We start from the raw sequence: 16,028 nt of genomic DNA on the forward strand, positions 1-16,028 counted from the left end.
GTGCCACCAGTACTATTCTCAGATTCAGTCCTGGTTCTTCTTCTTGCCAACAGTGTTGGCAATCCTATTACCCTCTTGGTGTTTTTTTGATCCAAAACATGTGGATATAAAGCCTTTAATAGCTCAAGTCTTTCAGGTGAGCATTTCAAATTCATCTTGAGACAGTATCACAGAATTTCTAGGTTGGAAGAGACTTTTAAGATCATTGAGTCCAACCCATGTTCTAATACCTCAACTAGATCATGGCACCAATTGCCACATCCAGTCTTTTTTTTAACACATCAAGGGATGGTGACTCCACCACCTTCCTCGGTAGATGATTCCAGTATTTGACCGCTCTTTCTGTGAAAAACTTCCTCCTTAATTCTTGCCTGTATCTCCCTTGGCGCAGCTTGAGACTGTGTCCTCTTGTTCTGTCTGTTGTTGCCCAGAGAAAGAGACCGACCCCCAGCTCACCACATCCACCCTTCAGGAAGCTGAAGAGAGTGATAAGGTCACCTCTGAGTCTCCTTTTCTCCAGGCTGAACAACCCCAGCTCCCTCAGTCGTTCTTCATATGGCTTGTGTTCCAAGCCCCTCACCAGCCTCGTTGCTCTCCTTTGGACACGCTCAAGCATCTCAACGTCCCTCCTGAACTGAGGGGCCCAGAACTGGACACAGCACTCAAGGCATGGCCTCACCAGTGCCGAGTACAGGGGAAGAATGACCTCCCTGCTCCTGCTGGCCACACTATTTCTGATACAGGCCAGGATGCCATTGGCCTTCTTGGCCACCTGGGCACACTGCTGGCTCACATTCAGCCGACTGTCAACCAGCACGCCCAGGTCCCTTTCCTCCTGAGCACTGTCCAGCCACACCGTCCCCAGCCTATAATGTTGCAGGGGGTTATTGTGGCCAAAGTGCAGGACTCGGCACTTGGACTTACTGAACTTCATCCCATTAGATTCTGCCCATCCATCCAACCATTCCAAGTCCCTCTGCAAAGCCCTCTGTCCCTCTAACAGATCAACACACGCTCCTAGCTTAGTGTCATCTGCAAATTTGCTAATGAAAGACTCTAAACCCTCATCCATGTCATCAATAAAAATATTAAACAGAACTGGCCCCAGCACAGGCCCCTGAAGGACACCACTGGTGACTGGCCTCCAGCTGGATGCTGTGCCATTCACCACCACTCTCTGGGCCCAGCCATCCAGCCAGTTCCTAACCCAGCAAAGAGTGCTCCTGTCCAAGCCACGGGCTGCCAGCTTGTCTAGGAATATGCTGTGGGAGACAGTGTCAAAGGCCTTGCTGAAATCCAAATAAACAACATCTACAGCCTTCCCTGCATCCACTAGGCGGGTTACCTGGTCATAAAAGGTGACCAGGTTGGTCAAACATGACCTACCCCTCCTAAACCCATGCTGACTGGGTCTGATACCCTGGCCATCCTGTAAATTCTGTGTGATGGCACTTAATGTAAACTGTTCCATCCGGAACCTCACCAGTGAGCTGGGACTGTTGGTAAATGATGGAGAGTGGCTTTGCAAGCTCATTTGCCAGCTCTCTCATTACCCTGGGGTGGATCCCGTCTGGTCCCATAGATTTATGAACATCCAAGCATTCAGTACTTCTTTGACTGCCTCCTCTTGGATAATGGGGGGACCATTCTGCTCCCTGACACCATCAACCATTCCAGGTGGGCAGGCGTCTTGAGGGCAAGTCATCTTCCCACTAAAAACTGAGGCAAAGTAGGCATTAAGCACTTCTGCCTTCTCCTCATCTGCAGATGCTAAGTTCCCTCCCTTGTCCAATAAAGAACAAAGGCTGGTCTTACCCTTCCTTCTAGCATTAAGGTATTTGTAAAAACATTTTTTATTATCCTTTACAGAAGTCGCCATTCTAAGTTCAAAATGAGCTTTGGCCTCCCTAATTTTTTTTTCTGCATGCTCCAGCAGCCTTCTTGAATACTTCCGTAGAGCCCTGACCCTCCTTCCAACATTGATACATCCTCTTTTTATTCCTAAGTACCTCCAAAACCTCCTTGCCCAGCCAGGCTGGGCGTTTACCCCGTTGACTGATCTTTCAGCACACAGTCTGTTCCTGTGCCCTCAAGATCTCTGTTTTGAGGCATGCCCACCTTTCCTGAACTCCTTTGTTTTTAAGGGCTGTTTCCCAAGGGACGCTCTGAATAAGTCTCCTAAACAGGCCAAAGTCTGCCCTCCGGAAGTTCAATGTAAGAGTCTTACTGGTGCTCCTCCTGACTTCACCGAATATTGAGAACTCTATTATTTCATAAGCACTCTGCCCCAAGTGACCTCCAACCACCACATCTCCCTCCCACCAGCCCATCTCTATTGGCAAACAGCAGATCTAACATAGCCCCTCCCCTGGTGGGTTCACCCACCAGCTGCAACAGAAAGTTGTCCTCCATACAGTCTAAGAATTTCCTGGACTGCCTCTTTACTGCTGTATTAAGTTCAAAAAACTTAAATTCAAGAAATGGAAATTTGATCAGAATATTTCACAGGAAAAGGAGAAATTTACCTAGTGAGAGAAGGTTCTGTATAGGAATGATAACTAAGAGCCACGCCTATAGTAATGGCAACCTTAGAGGCTCTATTGAGTACTTGGCAAAAAAAAAAAGAAATTATTAATTTTGTTACATTCTGCTAAAAGTGTCACATTTCTCTTGTAGTTTGTGTATGCTAAATAACACAAATGTTGTATTTTATCAACCCGTGACACAAAGCTCTTCTAATTTTCCTTTCTATTATAACTGATTTCAGATTTTGTTTCTGGTAGTCTTTTCTTTACCAGGTGAACACAAGAAAAAAATTGTCAATTCCTTTACTCAAAAAAAAAAAAAAAGAAATTAACATTTATCAGAAGAAAAATAATTCAAGGCATAAGAGAAGAATGCTTTGAGCTAGAAAGTCTCCCTGGCAAGTGTCTGGTTACTATAGCAATCGCCACGGAGCACGTGACCCGCATGGCAATTGCAGGGGACTTAAGAGCCTTTTCTCTTGCCCAAGTTTGGTGTCCTCTCAGCAGAGGGGCTACGTGAGGTTACATCCCCACAATCCTGACTCCCAGATGGATGGACAATGCAAAAGATCAATTTGCAGCTCCCACTGGGCAGAAAATGGCGCGTTCAGTTGATGGATTTTCATTTGTTTGATCTGCAGCACGCCACAGCTGAGGGCAGGATTTTCTCCTCTGTGGTCCAGCATGTTTTATATCTACTTTTTGGCTATTGGTTTGTGTAGCACTGATTGCTGTGTACAGGTTTTGTGGAGCACTTTGAGCTAGGCAGGCAGCCCTACTTCTGCAGAATTTGGCTGATAATTTTAATGTGGGAGTACAGTATAATCCCAGAAACTCAGAGGTGTTAATATTGAGGGACAAAGTCATGTAGTATTTCATTAAAATAACCCATTGTTTTAAAGTTAATTTTTTATTTTCACATTTGCTCCCCGTGCCTAGTGAATGTAGTAGCTTGGCTTCAATGACGAGAAAAAAATAGAGGACACTCTGGAAAGGAAAGAATGTCAAATTTGCATTCTGCATAACTTAATTTTTTATTGAATATTGTGATAGGTAGCCTCTGATTCCTTCCAGCATATAGCACTGCTGACATGACTTTCACCAGTGTTTAAAGGCTGTTGAGAATCCTTCTAAAACATGTTAAATATTGATAGTTCCTTGCTGCTTTCATGGAATGATGCTTTTCTAGAGGACAGAAGCAACAAGGAATAGAGCATTTTATTAAATATACATATTTTAAACATATATAAAAATAGTTAACAGTATTTAACTCAGATGTTAAATTTTTATGATTTGGAAATATTTAGCTTTGAAAGAAGAACCTTTTCTGTAATCCACATTTTTTCAGTGTGACTGTATGTTGTCAGCTGTGTCAGATGTGACTGATGATGACAGGGTACTACTCCCTACTGTCCTTTACACAAGGATGCAGAGACATCCTCTTTGTTTGAGGTTGCTACCAGCAACAGATACTCCTGCGAGGAAATGAGTCACCCAAGTGTGTGTGGCACAGAAATATTTGCTCTCCCTGTGCTGTGTGGGAGCCAGTGACGTCAGGTGTTTGTGCTGTGCAGGTGTCAGGGGTCCATCCCCTGAGACCCTCTCCAGCCTGGCACAGGCAGAGGGGCTCAGCTCCTCCTGCTGTCCAAGCACAGGTGCCGAACTGGGGACTTCTGAGGAACTAATTTCTTCAGAAATAAGGAGTAAAATGGGGCTAGGATTCCTCATTTATTGTATTCCTACAGGTTTTCCTTTTCAAAAATGATTTGATTTGAAACAATGGAAGGACATATCAGATGTATTTCCTAGAAGGTGGCTGCCAGTTTTTGGCTCTTCTGCTGTCCTGAGATGATTAAATACCAAATCAGTCATGGCTGTGTAATAGAAATCCAGATTAAATAAACATCACCTTGTTTTGTGTTTTAGATTCAAAGTCTGTAGCAGTCCAGTACTTAAACACTTTTTCTACAAGGATGAGGGGGAATGGCTTCAAATTGATGGAGTGCAGAGTTAGATTGGCTGTTAGTAAGAAATTGTTCCCTCTGAGGATGGTGAGGCTCTGGCTCAGGAGGTTGCCCAGAGAAGGTGTGGTTACCCCATCCTTGGAAGTGTCCAAGGCCAGGTTGCATGGGGCTTGGAGCAAACTGATCTAGTGGGAGGTGTCTCTGCCCAAGACTGGGGGATTGGAACAAGGTGGTCTGTAAGAACTTTGTCATTTTTAATGGAAAGCTATCATGGGGTTGGAGGAATCTGCTTATTAGCAATTTGTGTTTGTCCTTTATATATTGAGGAGGAAAAAAAAAGGGAGCACTTACGTAACAGTGTATTAGGATGCTTATTTGGGTGATGTAAAATGTTATTTTACTTCTTCATGAGAATACTAATTGTTCAGATTTTTAAATATAATTAAATAGATGCAGAGTTTATCTCTTTGCTGTTACAGCTCAGTTTAATGACTCAGTGGTAAACCATAGGCAGCTTTTTCACCCTCCTGTGCTTTGCTGTGTTGTTGCTCTCTTATCAGGGTGGGCCAGATGGCAGCTGAGGTTCAGCTCAAGGTAACCAGCAGAAACTCCTGCAGTGGTGGGTCGATAAAATCCCACATGATTATCTGTGGTGCACTGCTGAGTAGACACAGAGCACTTAGCACATGTGGCATTTAGAGGGGGCTTTATTATAAGCATTGAAGGGACTGAGAGAATATAGGTGTCACCATTTTAACAATTGCAGTATCTGCAATTACTCAGCTGGAATAGCTGAGTATTTTAATGCTTTTAACAACTACTGTCATGTGACAAATGCAGAGGGTTTGCTTTTAGGACAGGCCGAGTGGAGATGGGTCTCTGGAGATCACAGTCCAATCTTTGTCTTGGATCAGGGCCATGCCATATAAAGTGTTGAGTTTCTCTAAGGATTAAGAATTCCTGGTCTGGCTAGGTAATATATTTCTTTACTTAAAAAGTGTTTCTTCACTTGCATTTCAATTTGTGCCTGTTGCTGGCTACCACTGAGAAGAGCCTGTCTTGGTCTTTACTCTCTCCCGTTTGTATATGACACACTGATAAGATACCCCTGGTCTTCAGTTTCCAAAATGTGAATGTGGCAGTGTCCTGACTTGCTGACAACGCTGTTTCAATGTTTTTTTATATGTAGGTAGTACAGGTGCAGAATATGAAGTAGAATCTGGATATAGAAAGAGTATGTGGTTCAACTAGAATATAAAGTTCTAATTTTCATTGTGTAAATTATGACCATTATAACAAACATCTTATTGGATCTGCTGCTATTAAATTCATCAGGAATTGAGCTGGTCTTGTAGGATTAATTTTTTAATTGCAGAAGCCACCTGGAATGCTGATATAGGAAATGACGCTGGGAAATCCTGTGTCAGACTGATGGTAGAGAAATGGCTGAGGTAGTGATAAGCCTGCTATCTTGCACAGCAGCAGTGACCCAGCTGCAGCATCACACTGCTTGGTGTGGGCTGGAGCCACCTGCCAGCAGCTCTAATAGGGACACTCTCCTTTGCCTTGGGTTTACATGGCAATAGGAATGAGTTTGGGAGTGAGGCTCTGGAAAATACCCAAGCAAAAATGGGCAAGGAAGCCCCTCTGACTGCACTTAGTGAGTTAAAGGGATTCCTGTGGTACCACTGCCCTGAATGCTCATGTACTGCAGGAAGCTTCTGGCAGTGCTTCAGAGAGAATGGCGAGCATGCTGCTCAAGCACTTTGAGGGAGCTGCTTCACACCTCTGCATCATTTATTTTCAGCTTTGTACAGTACATTTAAGCTGGGGTGGAATTCCCTTGATGGAAGTTGTCTGAAGAGAGGTAATTGTGTGTTTTTAACCTGTTACATGAGGCTGGGGTTCAAATGTGGGGTGGATTAAGGTGAGCTAAGCAGCTGGACTTAGGTGTAATGAATACAGCCTGGAAACAACAGAACTGATGGGATATATCCGTGGGAAGTCTCCACACACAAATCCATTTGCTCACCTAAACCCTCATTCATGGGGACTGTCCCATCATAAAGCACCAGCCCTTGCTCCTGGTTCTGTGGGTGCATAGATACGGTTTGGAGATCTGATATCCTCTTTCTAAACTGTTGAGGGCTGATCAGGTATGTGACTGCAGCCCTGTTTCAAGCAAGTTAAAAATTACTTTCTGTGTAATTCCCTGGGCTGGAAGTTTATGTCTACATTTTTTTTTCAGCTAATAAATTTTGTGAAGGAAATAGAGTACACATGCTATAATTTTTTCCCTAACTTCTTTGAAAGAGCATGAATGCCTTCAGCATTTCTGACTATTTAGGAATTGCTTGACTGTTTGGGCATTTCTGAGGCAGCTTGTGTGGTTCTTAGGGCTGATTTTGTGTTGTTATTAGACCTGTTGTCAGTTGACACCTGCTGTCACTCCCTGGCTGGTTAGGTTGGTTTGGTTTCATGCTGGATTTCTGGGATCATGGGAAATGAAGTGTACTGATGTGTTGTTACTGAGCAAGAGCATTTGTTTTCTTTGTCTACACCTAAAGCTGTACTGCCAAAGGTGAATGCCCAGGATCTGGGGAGAGGAGCTAAAAGCAGTTCAGGTTAATGAGGCTGTCATCCTTCAGCCAACCTGTGAATTTGGAGTGGATTTGTAGCTGGAATACTTGTCACAACAGGCTTTTCCAGTATTTTGTTTGTGGGCACTGTCACACTGTACCCTTGGTTCACCAGAGAGCTGTGTGACAGTGCAACTCCCATGCACTCATAGAAAAGATGGAAAGGTCGGGTGAGAAATGTGGAAGGAAATTGGAAATCCTCAAACTGTGTGTGTCTCACTCCTCCCTCACACCTTCCAGCCTGCACTTAGCACTGGCTGCCTCCCTGGAGTGCTGCTCTTTTGCTCCTCACAGTGACTCCCAGAGAATTCTTCCTTTCACTAGACATCAAGCCTTCCATCATTTAAGTCTCTCTGGAAAATCTGCTCATTTCCTGGCTATTGTGGAAGTCTCTGGCAATACTGTTTCCTTGTTTTTTCAGTTTGAAGACTGAAAGTAAATAGAGAAATAAAAATATAATAAAAAGGCCTATCTCTAGAGACAGAGGGACAAGTGATGGATTTGGCAGAGTGAGATAGTTTATTTTTCATCCCCTTTACATCATTGCAATCTCACACCATCTTTGGGTTTTCAGAACCATCGTGCATGATTGTTAGTGACGAGAACCATCAGGTATAATTGGCATTTACATCATTTTTACACTCAGAAATAGCAGTGATTTAATTTTTTAATAGTGCAAGAAACATTGTAAGAAGAAAATAGATAATACATAATTGCCACATGCCCCAAGAATCACTAATTGGGAATAAACAAATGTCAAGCAAAGAGTGTGAATGGCATAGTTTGGTAAGAGAAAGGGCTGGGCAGGGGGATTAATCTGTGCAAAAATTTGATTAAAATGAGAAATGGGAGATGACCTCTCTTTAAAATGAACATCTGTGTTTCTAAGTTAGAAGAATAGCTGCTTCTCCACAGGTTCCCCAAATGAATTCCATGGATGTCTGACACTGATAACAAATGACTGTTGTATGTCTTCCCCAAAATCCTTGCTGTGACTGTGATTGCAGCTCTAATTATGGCATAACAGATGCAGTGTTGTATAGCACCCGCCTTCTTCAAGATCTGTATCTCCCCTTACTTCTATATGAGTTTTCTCATTTTAGTCTAGAATTTACTACTGCTCGCAGTAACAAAGCAGTCACTCTCAAAGTGAGGAAAAGAAGAAAAGATTTTGAGGTTGTTACACTGCTCACATTGTTGTTGTGCTGCAGATGTTCGTTGTGTTTGCAGATAGCACGATTGTGGGAGAGTGAATTCATGCCTCACTGGGTCCTTTCCACTTTCTCCAGCCTCTCCTCTGCTGAGTAAGCAGTTAAAGGGAGTTTTTTCTTTTGTTTGAGAAGGAGGGCAACTTACTTGGGCTGGTTTTTTCAGTTGGAAGTGGAACAGCGTAAATCTTTTTTTTCTTTTTAAACCGTTCATCAGAAGAAATAGAAGAATACATTTACATGTGAACGTTGCTGTCTTGTTCTTCCAACCCAAGGAGGAGGTGATTTACTTTAGTAGTACAAACTAACGCCTTGTGTGCTGTGTCAACCAGGCTGCCATTATCTGCTTTGGTAGTGACAGTGAATCATCTCCTGGATGTTACAGTTGTGGCGAATGGGTTTGGGGACAAGGAAGGTATGTTGAGCATCATCTGGTGCCGCAGGACTGCCCCATCCCTGAAAGTGTCCAAAGCCAGACGGGGCAGGTTGTCCTAAGCTACTGGAGGGTGTCCCTACCCATGGCAGGGGGCTGGAACTAGGAGATGAGCTTTGAGAGTCTTTTCCAACCCCAGGCACTGAGTGATTCCAGCAGCGTTTCTCCCCCGGAGCATCTCCCCCTTGCCGGGTGCGCCGTCCACGCCCCGCCGCCGCCTCCACGGCAACGCCGCCGCCGTGTGTGCGCCCGCCCCCGGCCCTGCCCCGGCGGTGCCACCCTCGGCTGGGGCTGGGCGCGGAGCCTGCATGGCACGGCACGGCGCCGGCAGTGCCGCTCGCTAGGATGAACGAGGAGGCGGCCCAGAAGAGCGACGGCGGCGAGAAGTGCAACGGCGGCAGCCAGCGGAGGAAGAGACCCAAGAAGGTGGGAGCGGGACCGGCAGCGGAGCCGGGCGGGGCGCGGTACTGAGGCTCCTGGAGCCCGCGGGGATGCTCCTGCCCTGCCTCCGCGAGCAGGGGGCTCTCCCCGTCTGTTTCTATGCGGAGTCGAAAGCGTTGCGATAAGCGAGGCGGATGGCTGAGCCGAGGCGGTTTGCTGTGCTTTTTGTTCTGTTGAAGTTGGTGTCGTTCGGCAGTGGATGCTGCTCAGCGCAGGTTTCCCTTGGCTGCCCTTTAACAGAGCGGGTGGTTTGTTTTGACAGAAGGTGGTATTGGCTCGTGTGCTGCCACACATCCCTTTTCCTTCGAGCTAGAGAGGTGGAGGTTTATAAACCTTTGGTTTATTTTCTGGAGATGTTTCTTAAGGTCATGTTGTAAACAGTCATAGAGAGATCCATTGCTGGCCATCATAGCATCCGTGGTAATTCGGTGATGCTAATGACAAATACCTGGGTAAAAATGTGAATTAGTCCAGCCACACCCAGTTGCCAGGGCACTTGCTCTGTGTGTCCAGTCTCTCTGTCACAAATGGTTGATTTTCAAGGTGTAGCCTGCCATATCCGCTGCTTCGACCCCACGCTTGAGGTAATCTCTTTTTAATGGCTTTATGGCTTTAATTGCAGGCAGCTATTTATTTCTGTTTGGGCTTTCTCTCCCCTTTAGGAGGAGAGATGCCTGTGGTGCTGCATAATTATGACATAAATGGGTTTATCCTTATTCTCCCCTCCCCTTCTTTTTTGTCAATTGCTATAACCTGAGTTACCACACTGAAATGTGAGGGACTGCTTACAGAATGAAGAAGAATTGTTTAATCCATACACAGCATACACTGATGAATTCTTCAGTCCCTCATTTTGCATAGAATTTGCATTTTAACCAACACTGTTCATGAGCAAGACAAATTGTTACAGATCGTGATAACACACAGACGTGTTCGGGGACTTCTGTATGGGGTTGGACTTGGTGAGGAAAAGCTCTTTTGCAAGAGGTGTCACTGTTAGGGCCCTTTTTATCACAGAGGGCAGATTCTGTACCTACAACCACAAGGGAATGAGGGAATCCAGTCTAAACGAGAATTGGAACAAAACACCCTCACCCCACCCCGTTGTGCTTGGAATATCGCCCGGACCCTCACACAGTGGGAGATTTTATATAGCATCTTGGCCTTATATTTGAGCAGAATCTAGGAGGAAAGAGGATACCTGCTTTGTCTCACCTCTGAATTTGAAAGGTGTATTTGTGGGGGTATGGAAATCCATATAAGGAAGCAAGAATCAAAAGATCAAGTGCCCAGCCAATGTTTTAATTGGACTGTTGGGTTATCTGGAAACAATATCATATTAGGAGAGAGGTTTTGAAGCTCGAAGAAGTCAAAGTGGGTGTTTGGATTGCTTCTTTTTTTAATATGTGTGTTTGTGCTTTCTTTTGTTCCCATTGTTTTTCAAGTAAAGTAGCCCACAGCCTTTCAAGGTTGTGACAACTGCCAAATGAATGCTTGGAAAGCATCTCTTATATTGAGTTTCCATATTCAGAGTCTTCCAACAGCTGATTCATCTTCATTTTTCAAAAGCATAATAAATGCTTGGGTATCTTCTTTTACAGCTATCAGTCTTTTATAACTAGAAAATACTAATGGGGTATTTTCAGTTGACAAATATTAAGCCAAAAATATTGTCAATCCCTGAGGTTGGATGCAGTAGCTGTTGGTGGCTGAGGTCTTATTTTAGATAAGCTCTCACCAATCTTCACCTTTAGTGACTTCATGAGGAAATACTGCTGCGTTTGATATTTCTTTTAAAATTCTACAAATTATTTTCTGAAAACCTCAAAATTGGTAACTTTCTTGATGAGGGAGATAGACCCTGTAATAGCCAAGAGTACAAGAATTCCAGGTTGAATTCCTCTGTGTTTTGACGAGGTAGGCACAATGTATTTTGGGAAGGGAGACAAAAGTGCCATGTGCAAGAGCTCCAAAATCCCAAGTAATGTAGCCTGTTTTCAGGTCCTGAACTACTTTTGCTGAACAAAGCTGCATTGCACCAGCCAATATGCCCTCTATCTGTTCTGCGGAAGTTGATCCCTTTTGTGTGGATAATTAAATATTAATTGAGCTAGATGAGTTTGATCTATGTATTGGGAAAGACAGAGAGCGGCTCTTCTTGGATTCAGCATTCAGCTGGATCTTCTGTATTCCAGGAGGGTGTCCTGGCCAGGAAGCCAAGGATGATTTTCTCTAATTTTCACCGGTACCCCCTTATAAAAAAAAAAAAAAAAGGCATGCACACTTTAAAATAAGAAGGCTTCAGCTTTGTCCTCATACAGGATGGGAAAATAATTTTTTTGGTTTATTTTTGATTCTATGAAAATCAAAATTTTCACGGAGTGGGGAAAATTGCTACTTATGCAGAGCCAAATTTAATCCTTGTGCCGATGGTTGTGGCTTTGTGTGTTCTTGTGAGTAAGTGGGCTGCCTCAATAGGTTTGTTAATCCAATGGTAGGGTTGTGTCCAGTTTTCCTGTGTATTTTGCCCCTTTGATAACTGAAATATGATCAAATTTGTGCTCCTGGAAAGAAAGTCCATGTTCAGTCAGTTCTAGTATTGGAGAGCAGAGGATGCAGTTGTGGACAGAGCTTGTTCTGTGGTTGGTGTAACTTGATGGAGATTGGTGTTGAAGAGGTAATGCGGTGAGTGCCCTGGAATTTGTAATACGTTCTTGTTTTCCTTCTGTCTTTTTGCCAAGTCTATGGCAAAGGGCTCAAGTACTAAATTCCTAGAATTCCTTTCAAGGATGCTTTTTTTCATTCTAGAGTGTTTCAGATTAAAACCAGCTACTGTTGGTCATCATGTGAAAAAGGAAACATGTTCCTGTATCTAGTACTGAAAGCACTGAAGATAAAGGGACTTCTAGGAGCCGGAAGTTCTTCCTGAGCTTACAGGTTGTTCATAAACCTTACTGTTGATGGATCAATGCAGAAATAATCCATTTTGGCTTTTTGCAGAATTCCAATCTTGTTACTTATATTGCTCATTCTTTTAGGAAAATTAAAATCTTGGAATCAGACCCATAGTGGAAAAGACTTGCAGGAAGTTGTAATCTTGATTTAAAGGAACAGAAATGAGACTTCCTTTTCTAACCTAATCATAATCTCCTCTTTTAAATAAAATTGGTTGCATTATGTGAAGTACTTCCAGTGGAAGCTGTATGCTTGCTAATGGAATCATTACAGTGTACAAGCTAATCCTTTTAATTAATTTCAATTACTTAAGACTTTTTATTCCATGCATAAGGTGATTGAGACCCATTTTAGAATACAAGTATCATGCTGGTCACAAGAACAAGAATCCCAATGTACGGAAAACATGCAGAGAGGGATTGCCAGAAGAATGAGCCTGTCCTACGAAGAATCCAGAGGAGCTTGGCTTTAGTGTGCTCAAGCCAAAGCAACCTGAGGGGAAAAGGAAATGAGGCTCCTCTGCAGCCTTCTAATAGGTTTAATCAGATAAAAAGCCAAGAGAAACTTAATTATGTATGAGATATGATTTCTCTAACGTACCACTGGACTGGATTCAACTCCTTCGAGGAGGTCCCTCTTGCTTCCATGTTCCTGTGCTTTCCTCTGTGTCATTTACAGTGTCATAATAATATTACACAGCACTCTACTTGGTGGTAAATGTAGCTACTTAAGTATTTTTAAATACTTTTTTACCTAGTTATTTCACTCTTGCAACTACCAGATTTAGTGGAAAATTGAATGCCATCAAAAGAAGGGATTGAAGCAGTGACCATCTCTCCTGATATTGGTGTGGGGACTGGTAGGACAGCAGTTCCAGTCCTCTGGGTGGTGTTTGCCTGAACTGCCCTCATTCCACACTTACAAAGTCCCACTGTGTCTTCCCTTGCTGCTGCTCTTTGCCCCACTCTGCTGTGATTACTGGTGACAGAAAAATAACTGCGGCCACTCTGCTCTTGGCTGTTCTGTTTTGGTGATCCAACCAGAATGAAACCAGTGTGCCACCTGAGAGAGAGCACATCCTCTAGCTTTAGAGGAAAGAAGGTTTTCCTGCAGTTAGTAAGCAGTAAATTGAACAGGCAGAGAAGAGCTAATGAGGAAAACCACAGGCTTTTCTTTCTTTCAGCAGTAGATATCTAAAAGACTTTGTCACAAAGGAAAAGTGGTAGTTTCAAGTTAACCCAACTCACTGGTGTTCAATGTTGCTAATTTTACTGGTAGCACAGCTGCTGGAAGGTCTTATTATTCTTTCAGCTGTGGGAGAGAACTGGAACTGCTTTGCTTTCAAAAAAGCTGTAATCCAATTTACATTTAAGTAAACAGGCAGATACATGCTTCTAGAATTTGCTCTGTAAAGAAGAAACTACATAGAGAGGAAAAAAAACCAACCTTTTTTTAAGTCATGGACAGGTTTGTTAAGAGTGTTAAGAGTCAAACCAGTTGTATTGCTCAATGTCTACCCTGTGCTTTAACATGGTTTGCACTGTCGTGAATCTGATGCAACTCCACTGCTATTCTTGCGTTATTGAAATCAGGATTTGCTTGTTCCCTTTGCCTTTTATTCCTATCACGAGTCTTCCAGCACATTTTGTGCCAGGTGTAAAACTAAGATTGTAGCTGCAAATGCTTTGCTGTATTTAGCTCTAGTTGCTATGTGTGGTGGTAACAACCCAAAAATGATATGTATTTCTCCCACTATGGTATAGAATGCCCCACCTCTGTGTCTTTGGTTGCATCAGCAAACACTCTGTGCTCCCATCACAACAGCTCCATGGTGAGTGACACTCTGGAGAAATGATTTCCATTTACTTAGAGCAATGAGACAGAGAAAATAATTGTGTGCTAGAGCTGAATATCTGAACTCTAGATCATTTTGTGGCTTTGTGGGTTTTTTTTAGCATCATAAAATGTGTAAGAGAGTGCACATGGTCTGGGCCCCATGGCTGAGCCAGGCTTTTCTAGGTTCCAGTGTAAGAGGGTCATTTCAGCCATTACTCTGCTCTACAGTATCAATGCAATGAACAATGAACAAATCTTAGGTCTAACACAAGCACTTGGAAGGTTAAATTTGTTAATTGTGGCCTTTAAAGGTAAAATATATATATTGTTTTAAAAATGTTCTTGTTTTTATAACAGAGTAATGGGAATCTCCAAAGGGATGGAGATGTTGTAGTGTGCCAGTGCTGGGTTTCACAGATGAAGTCTGTGAGAGTAACAAGGAGGAAATGATCTGGATCAGTGGTGACTGTTACAGGGAATGGTGTGGCTGGTTGAGCCTGCATCCGCCTGCTCCCGATTTGTCCTTCTCAGCTCTTGCTCATTTTCACCAATGTTTGGCAAACATCAAGTGAGTCAGAGAAGCCAAGTCCCTTCTTCCCCAGCCAGCTTCCCTTTCTCCCTGCAGGGTGCCTGGGGCCGGCAAGTATTGCACAGATTGCATCGCGCTCGCCCATCTTGCAGCCTTGTCACGCGTTCCTGCGGTGACAGGGCTGAGCTGGCCTTAGACCCGCCTGTCCTGCCTCTCTGGGGACATGGGGACCACTCTGGAGGCAGCCATGTATTCTCTCTGCCCTCATGGCATCCACTTCTCTTACCTGGCTGTCCCTGTCAGACCTGCTGTGGTTTTTTTTGTGGTGCCGTGTCCCTGTCTGCACTGGCCGTGCTGTGTTGATGCTTTTGATGACATCTCTGGCTAAGGATGTTTTTTCACTCTACAAATTGAGACTGACATATGTAGCACATAGATATTTAGGTTAGGCACTGGGAGCCCTGGAGCTCTGAAATGCAAGGAACAGAGGGAGGCCAAAAAAATACTAAGATGGCCAGAGGCTTTTCCATTCTCATGGAAAATTTATTTTCAGGAATTAATTATTTCAGAATCTTTCCTAGCTGATTAAGTAGGCTTCTTTTGTCTTGGTGACAGAAATTGCTGAGCTGAAAATTTGAACTTCCTGTCATTATGCCTCCACTGTGTAGGAATAATCCAGTATTTCTGTTTTCAGTAGAAATTTGCAGTACTCTTATTCATTCAGTGGGATCCTAATAGTTTTTCATTTTCTCATTTATTTCTACTTCATTTAATTGTTCTCTGGCACCAAATATAGAAGGGAAAAATATTTAAAAAGTAGATGCAGACGGACCAATGTTTAAGGCTCCCTCAGAGTAGTTTCTAAAATTGTGTGGGAGACAGTGAATTACTTCAGGTCAGTTTTGATAAAAAATCATAGTTGAAAGGACATGCAACTGATTGTCAAAGTCATCTTTCTCTATTTTAAATATTAATTTGGGGGATGGAAAATGTAAAAGATAAAGATGTAATACTACACAAAAAAGGCAGTGTATCCTTTTGGGCATTGTGAGTCAGTTTGGGAATTGGTTTGTCTTCTTCAAGCTTTCTTGAAATAAAAATGTTCCTTGGGCGTGCAGCAGTTTAGGGAGAGCAAAGGTAGGCACCAACACACATTATCTCACCTCTTCTGTGCTCCTTCCAGTTGGCTGCACTTGGGTTACAAGCAGGTGCACAATTTGTAACCTACTTCTGTTTTCTCTGGGTTTAGCTTACACACGCGCACACACACACACACACACCAATTTAGCCCATGAATGAAGTGCTCTCGGGGGAGTAGGATCAGCTCTGAAGGAAAGGATAGAGTAAATGGCAGTAATTGCAGTTGGAAGTGATTTTCTAGGTTAAACAGTGTACAAGTTTCTGCCACAAGCTGAGTGGTTCAGAAGGGGTTAGTTGATTTTATTTGTTCCATTCAGGCTTGGCTGTCATGCATTTATATTACACTAGTACTGGATCT

General features: G+C 43.4%; 1 protein-coding gene across 12 annotated transcripts in view; it reads left to right on the forward strand.

The window, feature by feature from the left end:
* The window catches only part of ANK2 (ankyrin 2), a 277,436-nt gene that overhangs the window by 83,482 nt on the left and 177,926 nt on the right, over positions 1–16,028 (forward strand). For 6 of the 12 annotated variants that reach the window (XM_077176895.1, XM_077176901.1, XM_077176903.1 and 3 more), the window contains exon 1: positions 9,038–9,195. The exons of 2 other annotated variants lie outside the window; for them this stretch is intronic. In XM_077176895.1, the coding sequence (XP_077033010.1) occupies positions 9,115–9,195 (81 nt within the window). In that variant the 5' untranslated portion in view covers positions 9,038–9,114. Of the gene's footprint in view, positions 1–8,967; positions 9,196–16,028 lie in introns of those variants that run through there. 4 more of the 12 variants (XM_077176883.1, XM_077176888.1, XM_077176877.1 and 1 more) reach the window with 3 other exon arrangements.

Source organism: Agelaius phoeniceus, chromosome 4 (assembly GCF_051311805.1).
Source record: "Agelaius phoeniceus isolate bAgePho1 chromosome 4, bAgePho1.hap1, whole genome shotgun sequence".
In the NCBI taxonomy this organism is placed as follows: Eukaryota; Metazoa; Chordata; class Aves; order Passeriformes; family Icteridae; genus Agelaius; species Agelaius phoeniceus.